This window comes from Pseudonaja textilis, chromosome Z (assembly GCF_049901715.1).
Source record: "Pseudonaja textilis isolate UNSWEBS1 chromosome Z, rPseTex1.2, whole genome shotgun sequence".
Classification (NCBI taxonomy): Eukaryota; Metazoa; Chordata; class Lepidosauria; order Squamata; family Elapidae; genus Pseudonaja; species Pseudonaja textilis.
Window position 1 is genome coordinate 64,533,674 of NC_142008.1, and position 17,468 is coordinate 64,551,141.

Here is a 17,468-nt window from a genome sequence, read left to right on the forward strand (position 1 = left end):
ACTCCCCCTGATACCTCCAGCTCAAACACACCCCAACCAAGTACCCAGATGAAACCTAGCTTCCTAATAAATGATAGCCATCCATTTACTCAGAGCCAAGCTGCACTAAAAGCCTCCAATACAGGAAGCACAATGTTGCCAGCCAATCAAGACCAAAAAAAAAGCTACAAAACAGACAGAAGATATTAGAAACACCAATCAAGCAGAACACAGCAAACTCCAAGATCAATAAACACAGACCAGGACTCCCAACCAATCAAGATGAAGAAAAAAACATTCTGGCACAGCAGTAGGCTAGCCCCAAATTTAAAACAGAAATGGCTGTGAAAGTCTGACTCACAGATGAACACTATACTAATGATGGCAGATGATGGCAGATGAGATTCTGCCCAAACCTTGCTACAACTTTAAAAGCACAACTATAATGACATGGGAAAATACCCAAAGCTGAATACCACACATGTAAATACCCGTGAAAACTTAAGAAAACAAAGATAGATAGATAGATAGATAGATAGATAGATAGATAGATAGAGATGACACTTTTGTAATTTGGCTACACGGGAAAGAAAAACTGGAAACTTCCTCACACATCTTAATAACCTACACCCCAAAATACAATTCACCATGGAAACAGAAGCCAACAACCAACTTCCCTTCCTGGACATCCTAATTTACAAAAAACCCAATGGCTCCCTAAGACACACCATCCACCGGAAGAAAACACACACCAACCGCTACTTAAACGCACAATCCCATCACCACCCTTCACAGATCAACTCCGTAGCCAAGACCCTCATCTCCAGAACCAAACGCCTAGCTGACGAAGACCACCAGAGAACAGAACTACACACCCTCACTAACGTATTAATTTCCAACGGATTCCAAAGAAACACTATCACCAATCTAATCCGAAAAGAGATACCCCCCAAAACAAGACAACAGTATCGCACTCCTCCCCTACATCAAAGGCAACACAGACAAAAATCAGCAAAATTCTTCACAAACACAATATCAGGACAGCCTGCGGTACTGGCCAAAAAATAGCCAACATCTTAAGAAACCCAAAGACAAGATCCAGCTAGAAAACCAAGGAGTTTATGAAATACTATGCAACAATTGCCCAGCCACATACATTGCACAAACTAACAGGAGAATAAATGCATGCATCGCAGAACACAAAAACGCAGTCAGAAGAGAAGAAAATACTTCCTCCCTCTTCCAGCACCTTAAAGCCAAAGGACATGAAATTAATTTTGAAGGAACCAAATTAATATCCAACACTGAACACTCCAGCAAGAGAATAATCAGGGAAGCTATCGAGATAGAGAAACACCCCCATAACATGAATAAATGGGATGATACCTCCCGCCTACCAGATATCTGGAAACTAGCCCTTATCAACAAATGAGTTCCAGCCACCAAAACCAACAATGGACCCAAAACAACACATGACACCACCATGAATCTCCCTCACCAGACTCAAACCCAAACCCATCCCATAGACGAAAGGCAACCACCATCCAGAAACCAGACCATGGCTGCATCACCATCTGCCACACACTCTGACCCCCAAACTAAGCAAACTGACACATGCCATGAACACATAGCCAGACCTCAAACTCGGAGCCAAACCAAAACCCGGAACATTACATCACAGCCATCCGCTCAGAATATCACATCACGGAACTCAGGAGGTTACACCACAAAACCTCAGGATGATACAACACAGCCAATGACCCAGGAGATTACAGCACAAGACCCAGGATAATAGGTATATTATATATTATATATATTATAAACAATAGAACTCAGAAGGTCATCACACAGCCCATTACCCAGGTCGTTACAACACAGGAGGCTTATAAACACATAGCCAGTACCTCTGCCACACAGGTTCTTATGAAAAAGCCAACCAATCTGCAAACATCAACTCCATCAACCAATCAAAAAATAACAACACAGCCAACCAGCCTGCTTACAACAGAGCCAGTACACCACACCTCCCCACCAATATTTATAGAGAGATGGCAGCTCCGATCACGCTTTCCTCGCACAAGCAGGAAGCTGAAAGCACCAGCCTGAAGATGGCGAGTGGGACCTCATCGAAACGTCACCAAGGAACTCTCAATCTTACTCAGGAAAAGACCCAAACACGCCAAGACCTGCCGATAGATAGATAGATAGATAGATAGATAGATAGATAGATAGATAGATATAGATATAGATACAGATACAGATACAGATACAGATACAGATACAGATACAGATACAGATATAGCTATAGATATATAGATATATAATAGAGCTCACATCAATCACAATACGACAATAACCACCACGACAGTAACCTTAACAGTGTTTCTATTCGTATTAATAATACTGCTAATAATACTGCTAATGATAATACTTGATAATAGTAATATTCATACTATTACTGTTAATAATAACAACAACAACAACAACAACCTTTTTTGGGTGGGACCATAAGCCTGAAAAAGTGGTCGAAAATGAGCATTCAAAACTACTGTGGGACTTCCGAACACAGACTGATAAAATTTTGGAACACAACACCCTGGATATCACGATTGTAGGGAAGAAAAAAGTGTGGATCATCGACATTACCATACCTGGTGACAGCAGAATCGACGAGAAACAACTTGAAAAAATCACCAGATATCAGGACTTGAGAATTGAACTGCAGAGACTGACATAAACCAGTGCAGGTGGTTCCAGTGGTAATCGGCACACTAGGCAAGCACTTGAAAACAATTGGCGCTGACAAAATAACCATTGATCAGCTGCAGAAGGCCACCTTACTGGGCTCTGCTCGCATAATCCACCAATAGTCCTAAACATTTGGGAAGTGTTCGACTAGTGATTTGTGATATAAAACCCAGCGTAGTTATGTAGTTTGCTATGTACACTATTGTGCACATAGGGTATCAGCAGATTTCAGTTTTCAATGTATTTGATACATTTCAATTCAACTCAGAAGTGATGCAAAATATCCCTCTGCTTAGTTTAGTTCTGTCACTGTCCCCAAAAGAACACCATTTTATCTCCAGAGTTGTCAAATCCTACCCACTTTAACTATCCAAGTCTTCTTCCTGCAGTCACACAAATGTTCCTATTTTCACAAACTAAGCTTTTCAGTTGTTCCAGCTCTCCCTAGTCTTCTTTTCCTTCTGAGTCTTATCTTTTGCCCTGCAATTTTCCTTGCCGCTTTCCTGTCAGGGGGGACTATCACCCACCCCTTCTTCTTAACTGGAGCTGTGTCTTTTTCTCAAAAACCCACCCAGGGATCTCCTCAAAAGTTCTCCCCTTTCATCTCACTCACTTGCAAAATTGGGACTAATTGTGGTCAGTTTCGGTCCACCGTTGTTCTGCTAAGCCACCACTAACTCTGTCACTCTGTCAGATCTCCAGGGTGGCCACTGCAGGCCTTCTTCTTTCCTGTCTGCTCTCTAAGGGATTCTCCTGCCTCCCGACATGAACTGCCATCCGCGCATGCTTGACATGATGTCCTTCTACTTCGGTGCCCCTACAGGACCCCTTCTGCTTTGAAAGCCAACTGGATGGCTGGAAAGTGGTTGTGCTCTGCGGAGCTACCTGTTTGCACACCCGTTCGATCTGACAGCTGACCCCGCCTTCTCATAAACATTTTTTTTCTTATTGCATGGGAAACTAAGATATTTTTCCAATTTGAGATAAATGATGTTACAAATACATTTAAAAAAAAAAACTTGGTAGGTAAAGAGTGATGTTAGCTGAAGTTTTCTCTTGATTACCTATTATGACTGTTAGGAATAACAAGGATGGAGAAGGAACTAAATTCATTGAAACACATGGAAGTTTATGAAAATGTTAAATTACCTCCAGGTGAAAAGTCCATTGGCTGTAAATGGATATGGAACTGTTACCCATAAGGCTAAGTTGGTAGCTCAAGGATTTAATCAAATCGCTAATTGGTAGTCTATTGTACATTAGTGATTGGTCAAGGCCAGATATTGCCTATAGTGTTAATCAATTGGCAAGATTCAACGCTGAACTCACTGAACGACACTGGCAAGCAACAAAGCGTATCTTAAGATATCTTAAAAGGACAATGCACTATGCATTGTATTTGGAGCCAAAAGATGATTTGATTTTAAGTGCATATGCTGTTGCAAGTTTTGCAACAGACATAAACACTAGGAAATCAACTTCAGGAACGGCTATACTGTTAGGAAAAGCACTGATTAGTTGGAGGTCAATTAGACAGCAACACATAAGTATGTCCACAATGGAAGCAGAATTTTCATGTCTATCTTTATTATGTACTGATTTAATTCTGTATAAACAGTTGTTATTGGATATGGGAATAACTGTTAATGATTCCATTGTAGTGTATGAGGACACTCAAGCAGCCATACGGATGGCTACAAATATTGCTGTGAAAATGAGATCTAAGCATACAGATCTTAGATATCTGAATGTAAGGCAATCTGTAAAAAATGGTTTAATAAGACTGGAATATTGTATGACTGAAAAAAATATTGCTGATCAATTTACAAAAGCCCAAGGTTCAGTCAAACACAAAGAAAGTTGTGATGACTATGGGTTAAGGTTGTAAATAGATACAACCTATTTCTATAATATATTATTATATTACCCAAAAGGGGAGTATGTTAGGAATAACAAGGTTACCTAATATAGTTTGGGTAAAATAATATATATAAACTATGATAGTACATTTAAGTGTGTGTCACTTTAAACTGCAAAGCATGTAATTTTGGGTGCGGTTGTGAAACCACCATAAGAGGGAGCAAGAGAACCTGCTGGATTGATGGATTGATGGTTTGCTAACTGCGTGTTCCCTGCTGCTGAGTTTTTGAACGTCGAAGGAAGAAAGGAGGTTTGACTTCTTCATATCTCTACTGTGAGGAGATATATTACTGGACTGATATTTGTAAGTTTACTGACCTCTTTTTCGACACTGGACTTTGCAACTGAATAATCCCCGGACGGACTGAACTAGTGAATGATATATGGACTGTTTTGACTATGCTAAAACTCTTACTGGAATAAACTATTTAACTAGCACAGTGTATCTGTTTTACTGAGTGTAAGCTACAAAAACGTTTATCTCACATATTTTGCCTGCCTGCCTGACCTCTGTGCACATTCTGCTAGGGTGTATCCCTAACAATGACATATCCTTTAATAAATGTGGCTCTACTCTGAAGATTAATATCTGCTAAAAGCAATATGGAGTGAGTAATTTGGAACCTTTTATTTAGTGGGGAGGTTAGTGATCTGGGAGGTGGTTGATTGATTGGTCATACATAACTGATCTGGGATCTTCCTGGCCATTGTCAGGTTATTGATAACTTAAGTAATATGTTGTATCTGCCTTAAATTTGATGGCAATCTTTTTAATAAATCAAAATTATCATTTTCATACCATTTCCTTGATCCTTTAGGCACACCTGTTGAAGTTAGTTCCTAATATTATCACTATTAAAAATCATCTATAATTGAGCAGCCAGTATCACATTTTTAAACTAAAATGTATAACTTTCATATGCATTTGTCTTAATCTGTTGAAAATATTTTTAAGTAAAATCCCCTTTTTAATGTTTTAATTTCAGGAATTCTAAGCTGGTATCTTGCTATTTCTATTTCAAAATTGTTCAATCCATTCTACTGTAATATTTTTTTTACAGCAGGAAGAAGATTCGGTTATAGGTGAAGTTTTGCTTGTAACTCATTAGATCAGCAATTGAACACCAAGGAGAGAAAGGCAATGCTAGATAATTCCCTACTAAAAACACCTTTTCTTTGGGCACCACTTTCTACCTTGTGATCTCATGTCTGCTATTATGTATAATGGGCTGTAGCTCAGAAATGGAGCATAATACTAAGGCTTTTTTAGTCACAGAGTTGAAGTATTAGGATGGGGAAGGATCTTTGCTAAGAGATCTGAAAAACTACTAACCAAATGGAGAGATCAAATGGAGTAGTAATCAGACTCAAATAGGAAACATAGTTATGTAATCTTATATGTTTTTAAACTCCTTCTTTCCTTGCCTTTTTCATTAGGACTAGAAATCTCTTGGGATGGAGACAGTTTTGTTGAAGTCATGGCTGCCCCTCATCTTAAAGGTCGGCTTTGTGGTCTGTGTGGCAACTATAATGGGCATAAGAGAGATGATCTGATTGGTGGTGATGGTCATTTTAAGTTTGATGTGGATGACTTTGCTGAGTCCTGGCGTGTGGAATCAAATGAATTCTGTACTCGTCCTCCAAGGAAACAATTTCCTGAATTGTGCCAAGGAACTGTGAGAGTAAAACTCCGTGCTCATCGGGAATGCCAAAAACTCAAAGCATGGGATTTTCAGATTTGCCACTCAACTGTGGACTACACCATGTTTTATCGGTAAGTGTTTCATTTTGATGAGCAGAATGGAAATAAAAGCGAATTGTTGTAAAACTGTTCCCAGAGTCTAGGAAAGAACATGGTGGTTTGTCAAATAATACAGAACTGGAACTTCTGCACATTCCTCTGAATCAAAAGTGCAAGTAGCCACCTCCCCACTTCTTCAACAGGCAGGCAGCAAGAACTCAGAATATCTTACCCTAATGGATTTATTGATAAATAAGTGTTAAAGTCTATAGTTTCCATGATTCTATAACCTAATCTTAAATCTGCTTAATTAGATTCTGCAAGAGTTTAGACTTGATAGTGAAAAACTGCTAGATCTTGTCATTAATCTTGAAAACTGAATGTATATACTTTAGTGTTATGACTCCCCTTCAAAATTCAAACGAACAAAACAGAAAGCAGCCGTTTCACAATTAAATCAAACGGAAAGAAGTCTTACAAGATAACGGCTGGCAGAAACCACAGCATAAATCTTTACTCTGTCCGGCAAACCAGTCCTGGCAATAAATCCTCAGCCTCAGAGCTCTTTGCTGTAACGTCCTCACTCAAATAGTTATTTTGTTCCTGGCGAAATGTACCAGCCCAGCTGTGTCCTTTTATACTCATTAAGGCAACGTGCTAATTTACTGACTTGCTCTTCTCATTCGCTCCAGCTGATTTTGCCTTTTCAACCGTCTTCTATTTTTTACATTTAACCACAAATTTTCCAAGTTCTCATCTCCACTAGAAGACTCTCTCAAAACTTCCCTGTCAGCCATTCCCGGCTGTTGATCAGATAAGGAACCAGAGGAGGTCAAAGGTCCTGACAATTCTAATACATCAGGTCTGTCGTCCTTTGTCACGTCCATCTCCTCATCCTGGTTATCAGTCCAATCAGTAAGCCAGGCTGGCTCATATCGTTCTGCCATGACCTCTTCACTTGAACTCATATCAATCACAGGAGCTGAATCCAAGCCCGGAGCCACAACACTTTAGCACTTATATTAGTAAGTTTACTAAGCTGTACATTCTTTGACTTTCTTGCTAATTGCTTTCTGAAGTAGTGGGGAGGTTACTACTTGCTTTGCTAATGTAGGACAAATGTGCAGATCAATTAGCTCTATAATATTATGAAAACTATTATTCTCCTATTCAGACTTTGAGAAGTCCATTATGAACTGCAGTGACAACTAAAAAAGTAGTTCTTGCTGGAAATTACTTTTCTAGAATCATAACTTGGTATTATGATATTCTCAGAATTGGCTGGAGACCTGATTTTTTTTTTATTCCAAAATCTCTGAAGACAAATTAGGGAAAATTACAATATAAAGATACAAGAAAAAGCCAAGATAATAATTTCTGAATAGAAGGAAGACATTGATCCTTAACTGGAATCAAAGGAATGCCACAATCTTACAAGAACTATATAAATATTGTTTTCATTTGATTTTGGCTGATGCAAAATAAAGACATTATTTTTGGATTACATAATAGTGCATAGAAGTATCCCCATTTTAATAAGTTACATAACAATATCTTTGTCATGATTGCACTGCTGTTACTGGGGTGGTTCTTACAGTGTTCTACTTTGAAACCTAGATAGGCATTAGTAAATAGTATCAATCAAGGGCTTGTTTCCCAATTCTCACATGTATTTGTTACAGTTGTAACATTTCTGTTAAATACTGGGTTGATTGAAGAGCAGAGGCAGATATTCAATTACAAACTTTTTATTGTAACAAGCAGTAACCCAGCAACAGTCTGTCTGATAGCTTGTCCTTTTATAGGGAGCTATCAGGTGGCTCAGTCAATGAAAACAAACTATTTTTCTCATCTTGGTGGCAGACTTGAGTAAAGCCTTTATTCATTGGCTTCATTCCTTCATTTGGATATGCAACAGCCTCCCCACCCAGAGAGATAATTGACCAAACAGTATGTGGTTAGTGGATATAGTTGTGCAGGTAGGCGGGGCAGTGGTAAGCTTTCTCTAATCTGTGCAGTTCAGTTGGAGCAGTGGCGGCAGCCAGATCAGTCAGGTCAGCTGCTGCTGCTCTCGGGTTTGCCAATGGAACTACCTGGAACTTGGCCCTGGGTGTGGCTGACTCTTTTGGAACCGGTTCTTCGGTGACTCCTCGCTGGATTCCCAGTTCTCCAGGTGCGTGCATTTGTCAGTTGTTTTGGGTTGTGTCTGCTGCTGCTGGGATTTCAGGGTTTTTATTATTTTCTAGTGGTGTGTTATTTTTGTTTTATGTTAATTCTGGTTGGCAGTGGCATGAGGTATCCAATCAGTCGTGGAGTTGGTCGATGTGCCTGCACCATATTCAACTCCACTCTATATGAGCGGTGAGGGCTACCACCCTGGCAGGAACCCATAGAGCACCCCCATTGTAGTTGTGGATATAGACTAAGTCCCCCACATTAAATAATCGGAGTTGGCTGGTTGAGTTGGTGGGTGCCTCTGTTGAATAGTTAGGGTGTAGCCTATCTAGTTCTATCCTTAATCGATGACCCATTAATAGTTCAGATGGGCTTCGATTTGTTGTGGTGCTAGGTGTTACATGTTAGATTAATAGGAATTTATTGATCCAAGTTTGCCAGTCCCTAGGGCCCATTCTCGATAATGCCTCTTTGGATGATCACACCATTCTTGCCACCTGCCCATTGCTGATGGGATAAAATGGTGTAACTAAGGCATGGCAGATTCCTTGTTCAATCAAGAAAGAGTTTGAATTGGGTGGCTGTAAATTGTGGCCCATTATTGGATACCAGGATGTCTGGTAGGCCATGTGTTGAAAACAGCCTTCTTAATACCCTGATGACTGCCTGTTGAGGACATGAGCACTATTTCTAACCATTTAGAATAAGCATCCATTATTACCATAAACGTTTGGCCTTGGAAGGGCCCTGCAAAGTCTATGTGAACCCTTGACTAGGGTGCTTTCAGTGCCTCCCATTCATGTGCCAGGGCAGAGAGGTATGCTGGTCTGGATTCCTGGCATGGTTTACATGTGGCTACCCACTCAGCTATGTCCCTGTCCATGTTTGGCCACCACATATAACTTCTAGCTAGTGCCTTCATCCTGACTATGCCTGGATGGCCTACATGCAGAACCTCTAAGGTTAGTCTCCTTAGTTTTGGTGGCACTATCACCCAATCCCCGCACAGCAGACAACCCTGTTGCACAGATAGCTCATGTTGTTGAGCATGAAATGGCTGAAAATCCTCACCAACTGGCCCTTTTGGCCACCCCCTCCATACCCAGCTAAGTACTTGGGTTTTGTCCTTGGCAGAGTGTCCCACTATTTCAGCAACCGTAATGGGGCTGGAGGTCAACTCTTCAATGAAAAGTATGGGTGCAACTGAGGCTAGGTCTTTCACAATTGTTGGAAGCAGACATTGGCTGAGGGCATTGGCATGGCCTAGGGACTTGCCAGGCCAGTGAATGAGATGATAGTTGTAGCCTGCCAGAAAGATTGTCCATTGTGTCATGCGTGGTAACAAAATGTTCAGTGTTGGGTGGTCCCCTGTGAACAGGCCCAGGAGCAGTTTATGGTCAGTTACCAATTCAAATTGCCTGCCATAGAGGTACTCAGGGAAATGCTTTATGCTCACAATGGCAGCCAGTGCTTCTTTGTCCAGCTGGCTGTAGTTCCTTTCTGCCACTGACAATGTCCTCGAACGGAAAGTGATTGGGGCCTTGACCCCATTAGGCATTCAGTGGCTGAGGATGGCCCTGATGCCAAACAGGGAGGTATCGCATGAGAGGATGGCTAATAGAATCTCATTATACTGCATTAAAACACTTTTGGATGACATCTGTTTTTTTACAGCTGTGAATGTGGCAGCCTCTCATCGGCTCCAGGCCCATGGAGCCTTTTTATCCAAGAGCTGGTGCAGTGGTTCAGCCACTGTCGCTTTCTGTGGCAGGAACGCACTATAAAAGTTCAACAGTCCCAGGAATGCCTGGAGCTGTTTTTTTCTGGGAGTGGGAGCTTTATGTATAGCTCTGACTTTTTCCATAGTTGGGTGCAGCCCTGAGCCATCTATTAGGTAACCCCAAAACTCAACCTATAGTACTGCTATCTGGCATTTTTCTTTTTTAACTTTAGCCCAACCTCTTGAAACCTAGTAAGGACTATTCTTAGGCAGTCAAGAAGTTCCTTCTTGTTGATTGCAGAGACTAAGATGTCATTAAAGTATGGTACGATCCCTGGAATGCCTTGTAAAAGCTGTTCCATGAGGATTTGGAACAATCCTGGTGCTACACTCACACCAAATTGTAATCTGCGGCATATAAAAGCCTCCCGGTGGGTTATGATAGTTTGCACTTCTGCAGTGGCATCATCCACCAGTAGCTGTTGGTTTGCCTGTGCAAGGTCTAATTTTGCAAAAGTCTTTCCCCTTGCCTAGGGAATGTAAAAGATGTTGCACAACAAGCACTGGATAAGCATTCTATCGCAATGCCTTATTGATCATGCATTTGTAATCTGTGCAGATATGGATTGAGCCATCTGGCTTGACAGGCGTTACTATTGGCATTTCCCGCTTTGCGTGATCTACCAGCTCCAAAAACCCCTGGGCAATTAATTTGTCTAATTGTCTAGTTTGGGCCATAAAGCAAAAGGGATCTTGCCCCGATCTAGGGGTTGAGATTGAAGAAGATGGGTATCTCTGTATACTTGCCCAGGTTCCCATCAAACTCATCTGTGAATTCCCAGATCAGCTCCTCGATGCTATCATCATAGATGGCATTGACACCAGTCACCCCCAGGCCAAGGGATGCGAACCAGTGCAGGCTAAGCAGGCTTGGCACGGTGCCGTCCACTATGGTCAGTTGCAGAGGCCTCACAAACTTCTTAAAAGTCACTTCAAAGGTTCTTCTCCCTATGACAGGGATGCGGTTCCCTTGATAGTCCTTTAACTGAAGGTGCTGGTACTTCAGCTGTTTCCTGGCGATTCCTGGCACTAATTTCCTGATCATAGCCCAGGACACAATTGACATAGATGACCTGGTGTCTACTTCCATGCTGCACGGTAAGCCCTCAGTGAGGACTGTGACATGGATTTTCTTTGCGTGCAGCGAGCTAGTTTGCCCAATGGTTGCTTCTGTTTGATATTGGGTTCTTGGGTTCCACATAGCATTCTTCCCCCTGATGGGGTTTCTGGTATTGTGTGACCTGGCTGGTTTGTGCAGTAGGCAGCAGGTTGACTGGCGCAACAGACACTTGCCAAGTGCCCCTTTTTGTTGTACCTCTGACAAATGGCATCTTTTAAACCTGCACACTGATCTTGGGTGGTTACCACTGCAACCTGCACATGCTGTTTGCTTCCCTTCTATTTTGGGGGTCCTCTTTTTTGATGATCAGAGGTGGCAAACCTCATCATCCTTGTCAGTTGATTCTTTGTGCTTGATGTGGTCATAGTACACTATGACAGCTCTGTGTGAAATTGGCAGACTGCTTGACTTCTGGATTGAGTATCGTTTGGTTGCATAAATGCAATCCCCAAGCTTCTGGCTCCACAATGTAAGAATCTTAAAATTCAGGGGTGGGCTGATGGGGGTTCTCAGGGGTTCAAGAGATTCTCTAGCTAAGAATCTGCACAGTTCAGAGAACTCACAAATCCCACTCCTGGCTGGCCCCGCCTACCCCTCCCCTCCCAGGAGTCCTCACACGGCCCATTTTGGATGCAGGTAAGTGCAGGGCGCAAGCAGAGGTTCAGGGAGGGTGAAAAACAGGCCTCCCAGAAATTCTAGAAGGGCGGAAATGGGCCCATTTCCAGCTTCCAGAGAGCCTCTAGAGCCTGGGGAGACTGTTTTCACTCTCCCAGAGGCTCGAAGAAAGCCTCCGGAACCCGGGGAGGGCAAAAATGACCCCCCCATCATGGTGCAGGAAACCGACTAGGCCACGCCCACTCTGGCCACACCCACACAGCAACTGGGCACAGAACCCATTGCTAAAATTTTTGAAGCCCACTCCTGGGTGAATTATACTGCTTCACATTAAAAATAGCTAAGTAATGATATATGCATGATATAATTAATACATGTATGTATGTATGTATGTATATATGTATGTATGTATGGGCCTCTGACATGGGCCACTGCCCAGCAACACTATTTAGAAAAAGATAGAAAAAAAACATTCTTGGTTGTTTTTTTTCAGAATTTGATCTGCTACTCTCTCCTACAGCTGCTGATGAAATAATATAGTATTCTAGTAGCATAGTGGTTATTGTATTTCCCTGATATTCAGAAGGTATCCATTTTGAAACATTTTTAAAATGATTTCTTTCCCTGAGTTATCTGTCAGAGATTGCTTTCCCTCTCCTCTCTTCTCCTCCCCTATCCTCCTCCCTTCCTTCCTAGAGGTAAGGTATTCCAAATATATGACAAACATTAAGTTTTAGACATCCTTCTTTGGTCTCATTTGGAGAGAATACCTTCAGCCCCCATGACATACTAACCAGTGTGAAGTGGACAAGTCAGGAGACAACTCTCAAGTAGGCAATCCCTAAGACATAAAGGATTTCCTTTTAATTTCCATTGTGGTTGAAATCAGGACAGTGAGTAAGTATGGTGTTCAAGGGAAAAGTGTTTACATTTTAGCCATTACTCAATTTTACTTCTACCATTTTTCACAATAAGTGCTGAAAACTGAAAATGCAAACCAGGTACTGAAAAAGCAGGGTTTATTTTATCATAACCAGGTACTGAAAAAGCAGGGCTTATTTTTGGCATTCACAATTATATTTTGTATCTGGGAAGACCTCAATTTCCTCTATTTAAAATTTTTTTATGATTAATTTAATGTAATAATCCTCTTGACACCAAAAAGAGAAATGACTTACATTTTGACAAAGACAAGAAACCTGACAGCAAAATGATATGGGAAGATTGCCATATTGAGATTAATCTTTTCATGACACAATATAATATTACTTGTGACCTAGAAAATGTATGTTTAAAAAAATAGTTTATGTCTTCTTAAAATAAGTTCTTAGATTTCAAAGAAAATTCAGAAATCAACTCTAAATACATTTCTGTGACACAGAGAAGATAAAAAGTCTTACAACTTGATCAAACCAAAGGGCTAGTTATTCTAGCATTCTACTGTATTTCCAAAAATTACTTTCTTCCTCAGGACAATCTGCATTCGGCAACATGCATCATTTGAATGTAGAAATTTTATAGCTTATAGTCATTCAGCATACATATTCTAATTAATTTGTCTAAACTCCTTCTACAATCACCCAAACTTTAATCACAAACATTTCTTGATGTGTTAAAGTGAATGATGTGTGATGTTGAAAATTAACATCACTTTTTTACTTTGTTCATCTTCAATCTATTCCAGATCAATTCCTTACATGTAGCTGTGAGTTCTAAAGTTATATTGAAAGAAAAATTCTCCATGAGCACCAGCTAATTGCCATCACTTCTTCATCCTTTCCTTTTACCCTTTTTTCTTATAATGAATATCAACTAATCAACTGCCCATTTTTCTTTTCTTTCTTTTTTTTACATAGGAGCCAATGTTTTTAAAATGGTCTGCATTTACAACTTTATGGAGGCCTGTTGATATACCTCTTAGCAAATATAATACTATATGTACTTTGGCACTAGAAAAGTGTGTCTTCTCTAACTGTGGCTTCCTGCTTTATTATTCAGAAGAAAAATGTTTTTAGAACATTTTGAGTTGAAGTGAATTAGTCACATAATCTGTAGGATCCTTATTGTTGTGCAGAATGGTAGGGAAAAAATGCCCTTGAATTATAATTCAGAATGGCCACAATTGTTTGCTTCTGTCTTAGAAATATAAAACAACTAAAAGTCACTCAAGTTTAAAAATATCAAAATAATTCCTGTCCACCTGTAGTGCAGATTTATTTATATATTTGTTTATTTATTTTGTCAAGCATGTATAAGTCTGAACATAAGATATAAACATATAAGTATAAACAGGTATAAGTATATACATAATAAATTAGTATGAATAAATGGATAAATGGGAACAGTAGGACAGGGACGGTAGGCACGCTGCTGCACTTATGCACGCCCCCCCTTACAGACCTCTTAGGATTGGAGTGAAGTCCACAGTAGACAGTTAAAGATTACAGTTTTGTGGGGTTGAGGATGTAACAATAGAGTCAGGTAGCGAGTTCCAGGAATTGACCACTCTGTTGCTGAAGTCGTATTTTCTGCAATCGATGAGTTTGGAGTGGTTTGCTTTGAGTTTGTATCTATTGTTTGCCCATGTGGTTGAACCTGAAGTAGTCATTGACAGGTAGGACATTGTAGCAGACAATTTTGTGTACTAAGCTTAGATCAGACCGTAGGCGGCATACTTCTAGGTTGTCCGGGTCCAAAATTTCAAGCCTGGTAGCATAAGGTATTCTATTGCAAGTAGAGGAGTGGAGTACTCTTCTCATGGACTTGCTCAATTGTATTAATGTTTATCATACAGTGTGGATTCCAGGGAGAGGAGCTGTATTTGAGAATTGGTCTGGTGAAGGTTTTGTATGCCCTGGTTTGCAGTACAGTGTTACTGGAGAAGAAGCTTCGCAAAATTAGGTTAGCAACTCAATGCTTTTTTGGCAATGCTGTTACATTGAGCTGTGGGGCTTAGATCTTTTGAAATGAGTACTCCTAGGACCTTGACAGCATGAGGATCATCTATGAGATCGTATCTGCCTAGTTTGTATTTAGTATTCTGATTTTTGTTGCCAATGTGTGAAACAGAGCATTTGTTGGTTGAGATTTGAAGTTGCCAATTATTTGACCATTCTAACACATAATCAAGGTCGCTTTCTAGAGTAGCAGTATTGTTGGTGATGTTAAATAGTTTTATGTAATCAGCAAATCAGTTTTACATATTATCGCAAAAGTAATTTATGTAAATTAGAAAGAGAGTCCTAGAACGCTGCCTTGGGGGACACTGCTGTTTAACTGGTGCAGGGTTTGGTAGGGCACTCATTATTTTGACTACTTATTGCCTGTTTGAGAGGAATGCAGCTATCCATTTGTGCAGTAATTCAGAAATGCCATAAGAGCGTAGTTTTAGCAGTAGTTTGTCATGTACCAGATGTCTTACATCTATTGCTTTATCCTGGTATTATTATTATTATTATTGGTATTGATATTATTATTATGGTATATTATGGTATATTATTCCAGTAAACGCTATTGATCCAAGCTTGTAATTATCCTCACGACATCATATATCAAGTGGCATGAAATCAAAGATGGTTCCCTTTCAGAGTTATCATGCTTGGTGAATACTTGGAAATTCTTAAATCCTAGGCAGATTTTATTTGAAGATTATGTGAAAAAAATTACATATTTTGATTAAGGAAAGCATTATTAGAATTGGGTTTTGATATTCATAGAGGAGTAGAATTGATGTTAATTGCTTCTCAAATTATCAGTTACAGGCGATGTTAAAGCAGTTGTAGAATTCATTACATGAAAGTAACCTAAACATTTTTTTTATTTTGTAGATAACTAATAATAAAATTGTTGTAGGAATCCTTATATTATATTTAAAAGGGCACATTCCACAGAAACTGGAAGTTGTAACTTTATTACAGTCTGTCTATTCCATTACTTATTATTATTTTGGATAAATATTATCACGTATTATTTCTTGTTTCAAGTCATGATACCTCATTTATTTTTATCTAGGTTATTAATACTGTCAGAGTATATTCATAAACTGGAATAGAGCTTAGTAACAAAGTCAGCCAATGAACAGCCATGGCAACAGACCAGCCAATGGGAGCTGATATTGGAAAGTAAACCTAGAAGTAGACTCTAGTCTCTACTCTAAACTGAACCTCTCTGCTCTGAACTCTGAAACTGCTGCTTGTGTTTTGCTTACATTGGAAGAATCTACTATTGGTATTGTACATTTTACTCATATTATTATATATATAAAGAAGCTAATGAATCCTACTGAATCAGTCATCTGTGTGTGCTTTCTGGATTTGAATTTCTGCTACAAAATCTAACAGGTTAATGGGCCCAGAACACACGAAAGACTTAATTGTAATTTAAGCTGAGAGAGTCTGCCTGTGTTGGCAGAGGAAAGCTTTGCAGGATGGCTGAGAAAATTAAGGGGAGCTCTCTACCTCGTTTGGGTCAGAAGAATTATATAATTTGGGCTGCAAAGGTGGAATGTTTCCTGAAAGCTAAGGAACTGTGGGATATTGTTGAAAATCCACTCCAAGCACCATTGGCTGCTGCGGATCAGAGGCAGCATGATAAAGCAATGGCTTATATCATCTTAAGTTTAGAAGATGAAAAGTTTATCAATGTAGCTGATTTAAAGACTGCAAAGGAAATCTGGCTGAAGTTAAGAAGTATGCAATTATCAAGAAAGTTATACAGAGCCCATCTGAAACCAGGAGAATATCTGGAGCAGCATTCAGTAAATATACAAATTTTGTTTGTGGAGTTAGAACAGCATGGAATGCTGATTCCTGAATCTCAGAAAGTGCTGTGGGTTTTGAACAGACTAGATGACTCATGTGACATTGTTTCTGCAGTATTTGAATGAAAACCAGAGCAGGAATTGCATTTGGAGGCATTGAAACCATATCTGATTGCTGAAGAAAACAAATGCCATTTTCGTAGCCTCAAGGAAAACTTCCTGAGGAAGGGGCCCAAAGAAAGATAAGCAAAATGGAAAATTCCACAGACTGGCTGTCTCCAAAGAGAAAAGCAGCAGAAAAGATCAGATTACAGCCCAGCAACAGAGATGCTGTTTATCTGTGGAGAACAGACACACCTAAAAAGGACTATTTGCAAAGGAAAAACTTTTTGCAAGGAAGAAATTATTTGCAAGGAAGAAAATCAGCAGATGGTCAAGTTGCTGTGGCAAAAGCCAGCAATTATAATACTAGAGATCAATGGTTAATTGACAGTGGGGCTAGTCAAACAATTGTTAAAAATTGTACATTTTTTACAGGATGGATACAGCTGCAGGAGATGCAGTAGCCTTGGTGAATGCCAAAAGGCTAAAGTCATTGGAAGTAGCAATGTGCAAATTCCATATCTGGAAA

The 17,468-nt window shown here is 39.9% G+C and overlaps 1 protein-coding gene across 1 annotated transcript in view; it reads left to right on the plus strand.

Annotated features, from left to right (window-relative positions):
- The window catches only part of BMPER (BMP binding endothelial regulator), a 534,092-nt gene that overhangs the window by 326,109 nt on the left and 190,515 nt on the right, over positions 1–17,468 (plus strand). Inside the window, exon 12 of the mRNA XM_087918003.1 lies at positions 6,085–6,421. Within this exon, the coding sequence (XP_087774129.1) occupies positions 6,085–6,421 (337 nt within the window). The remainder of the gene's footprint in view (positions 1–6,084; positions 6,422–17,468) is intronic.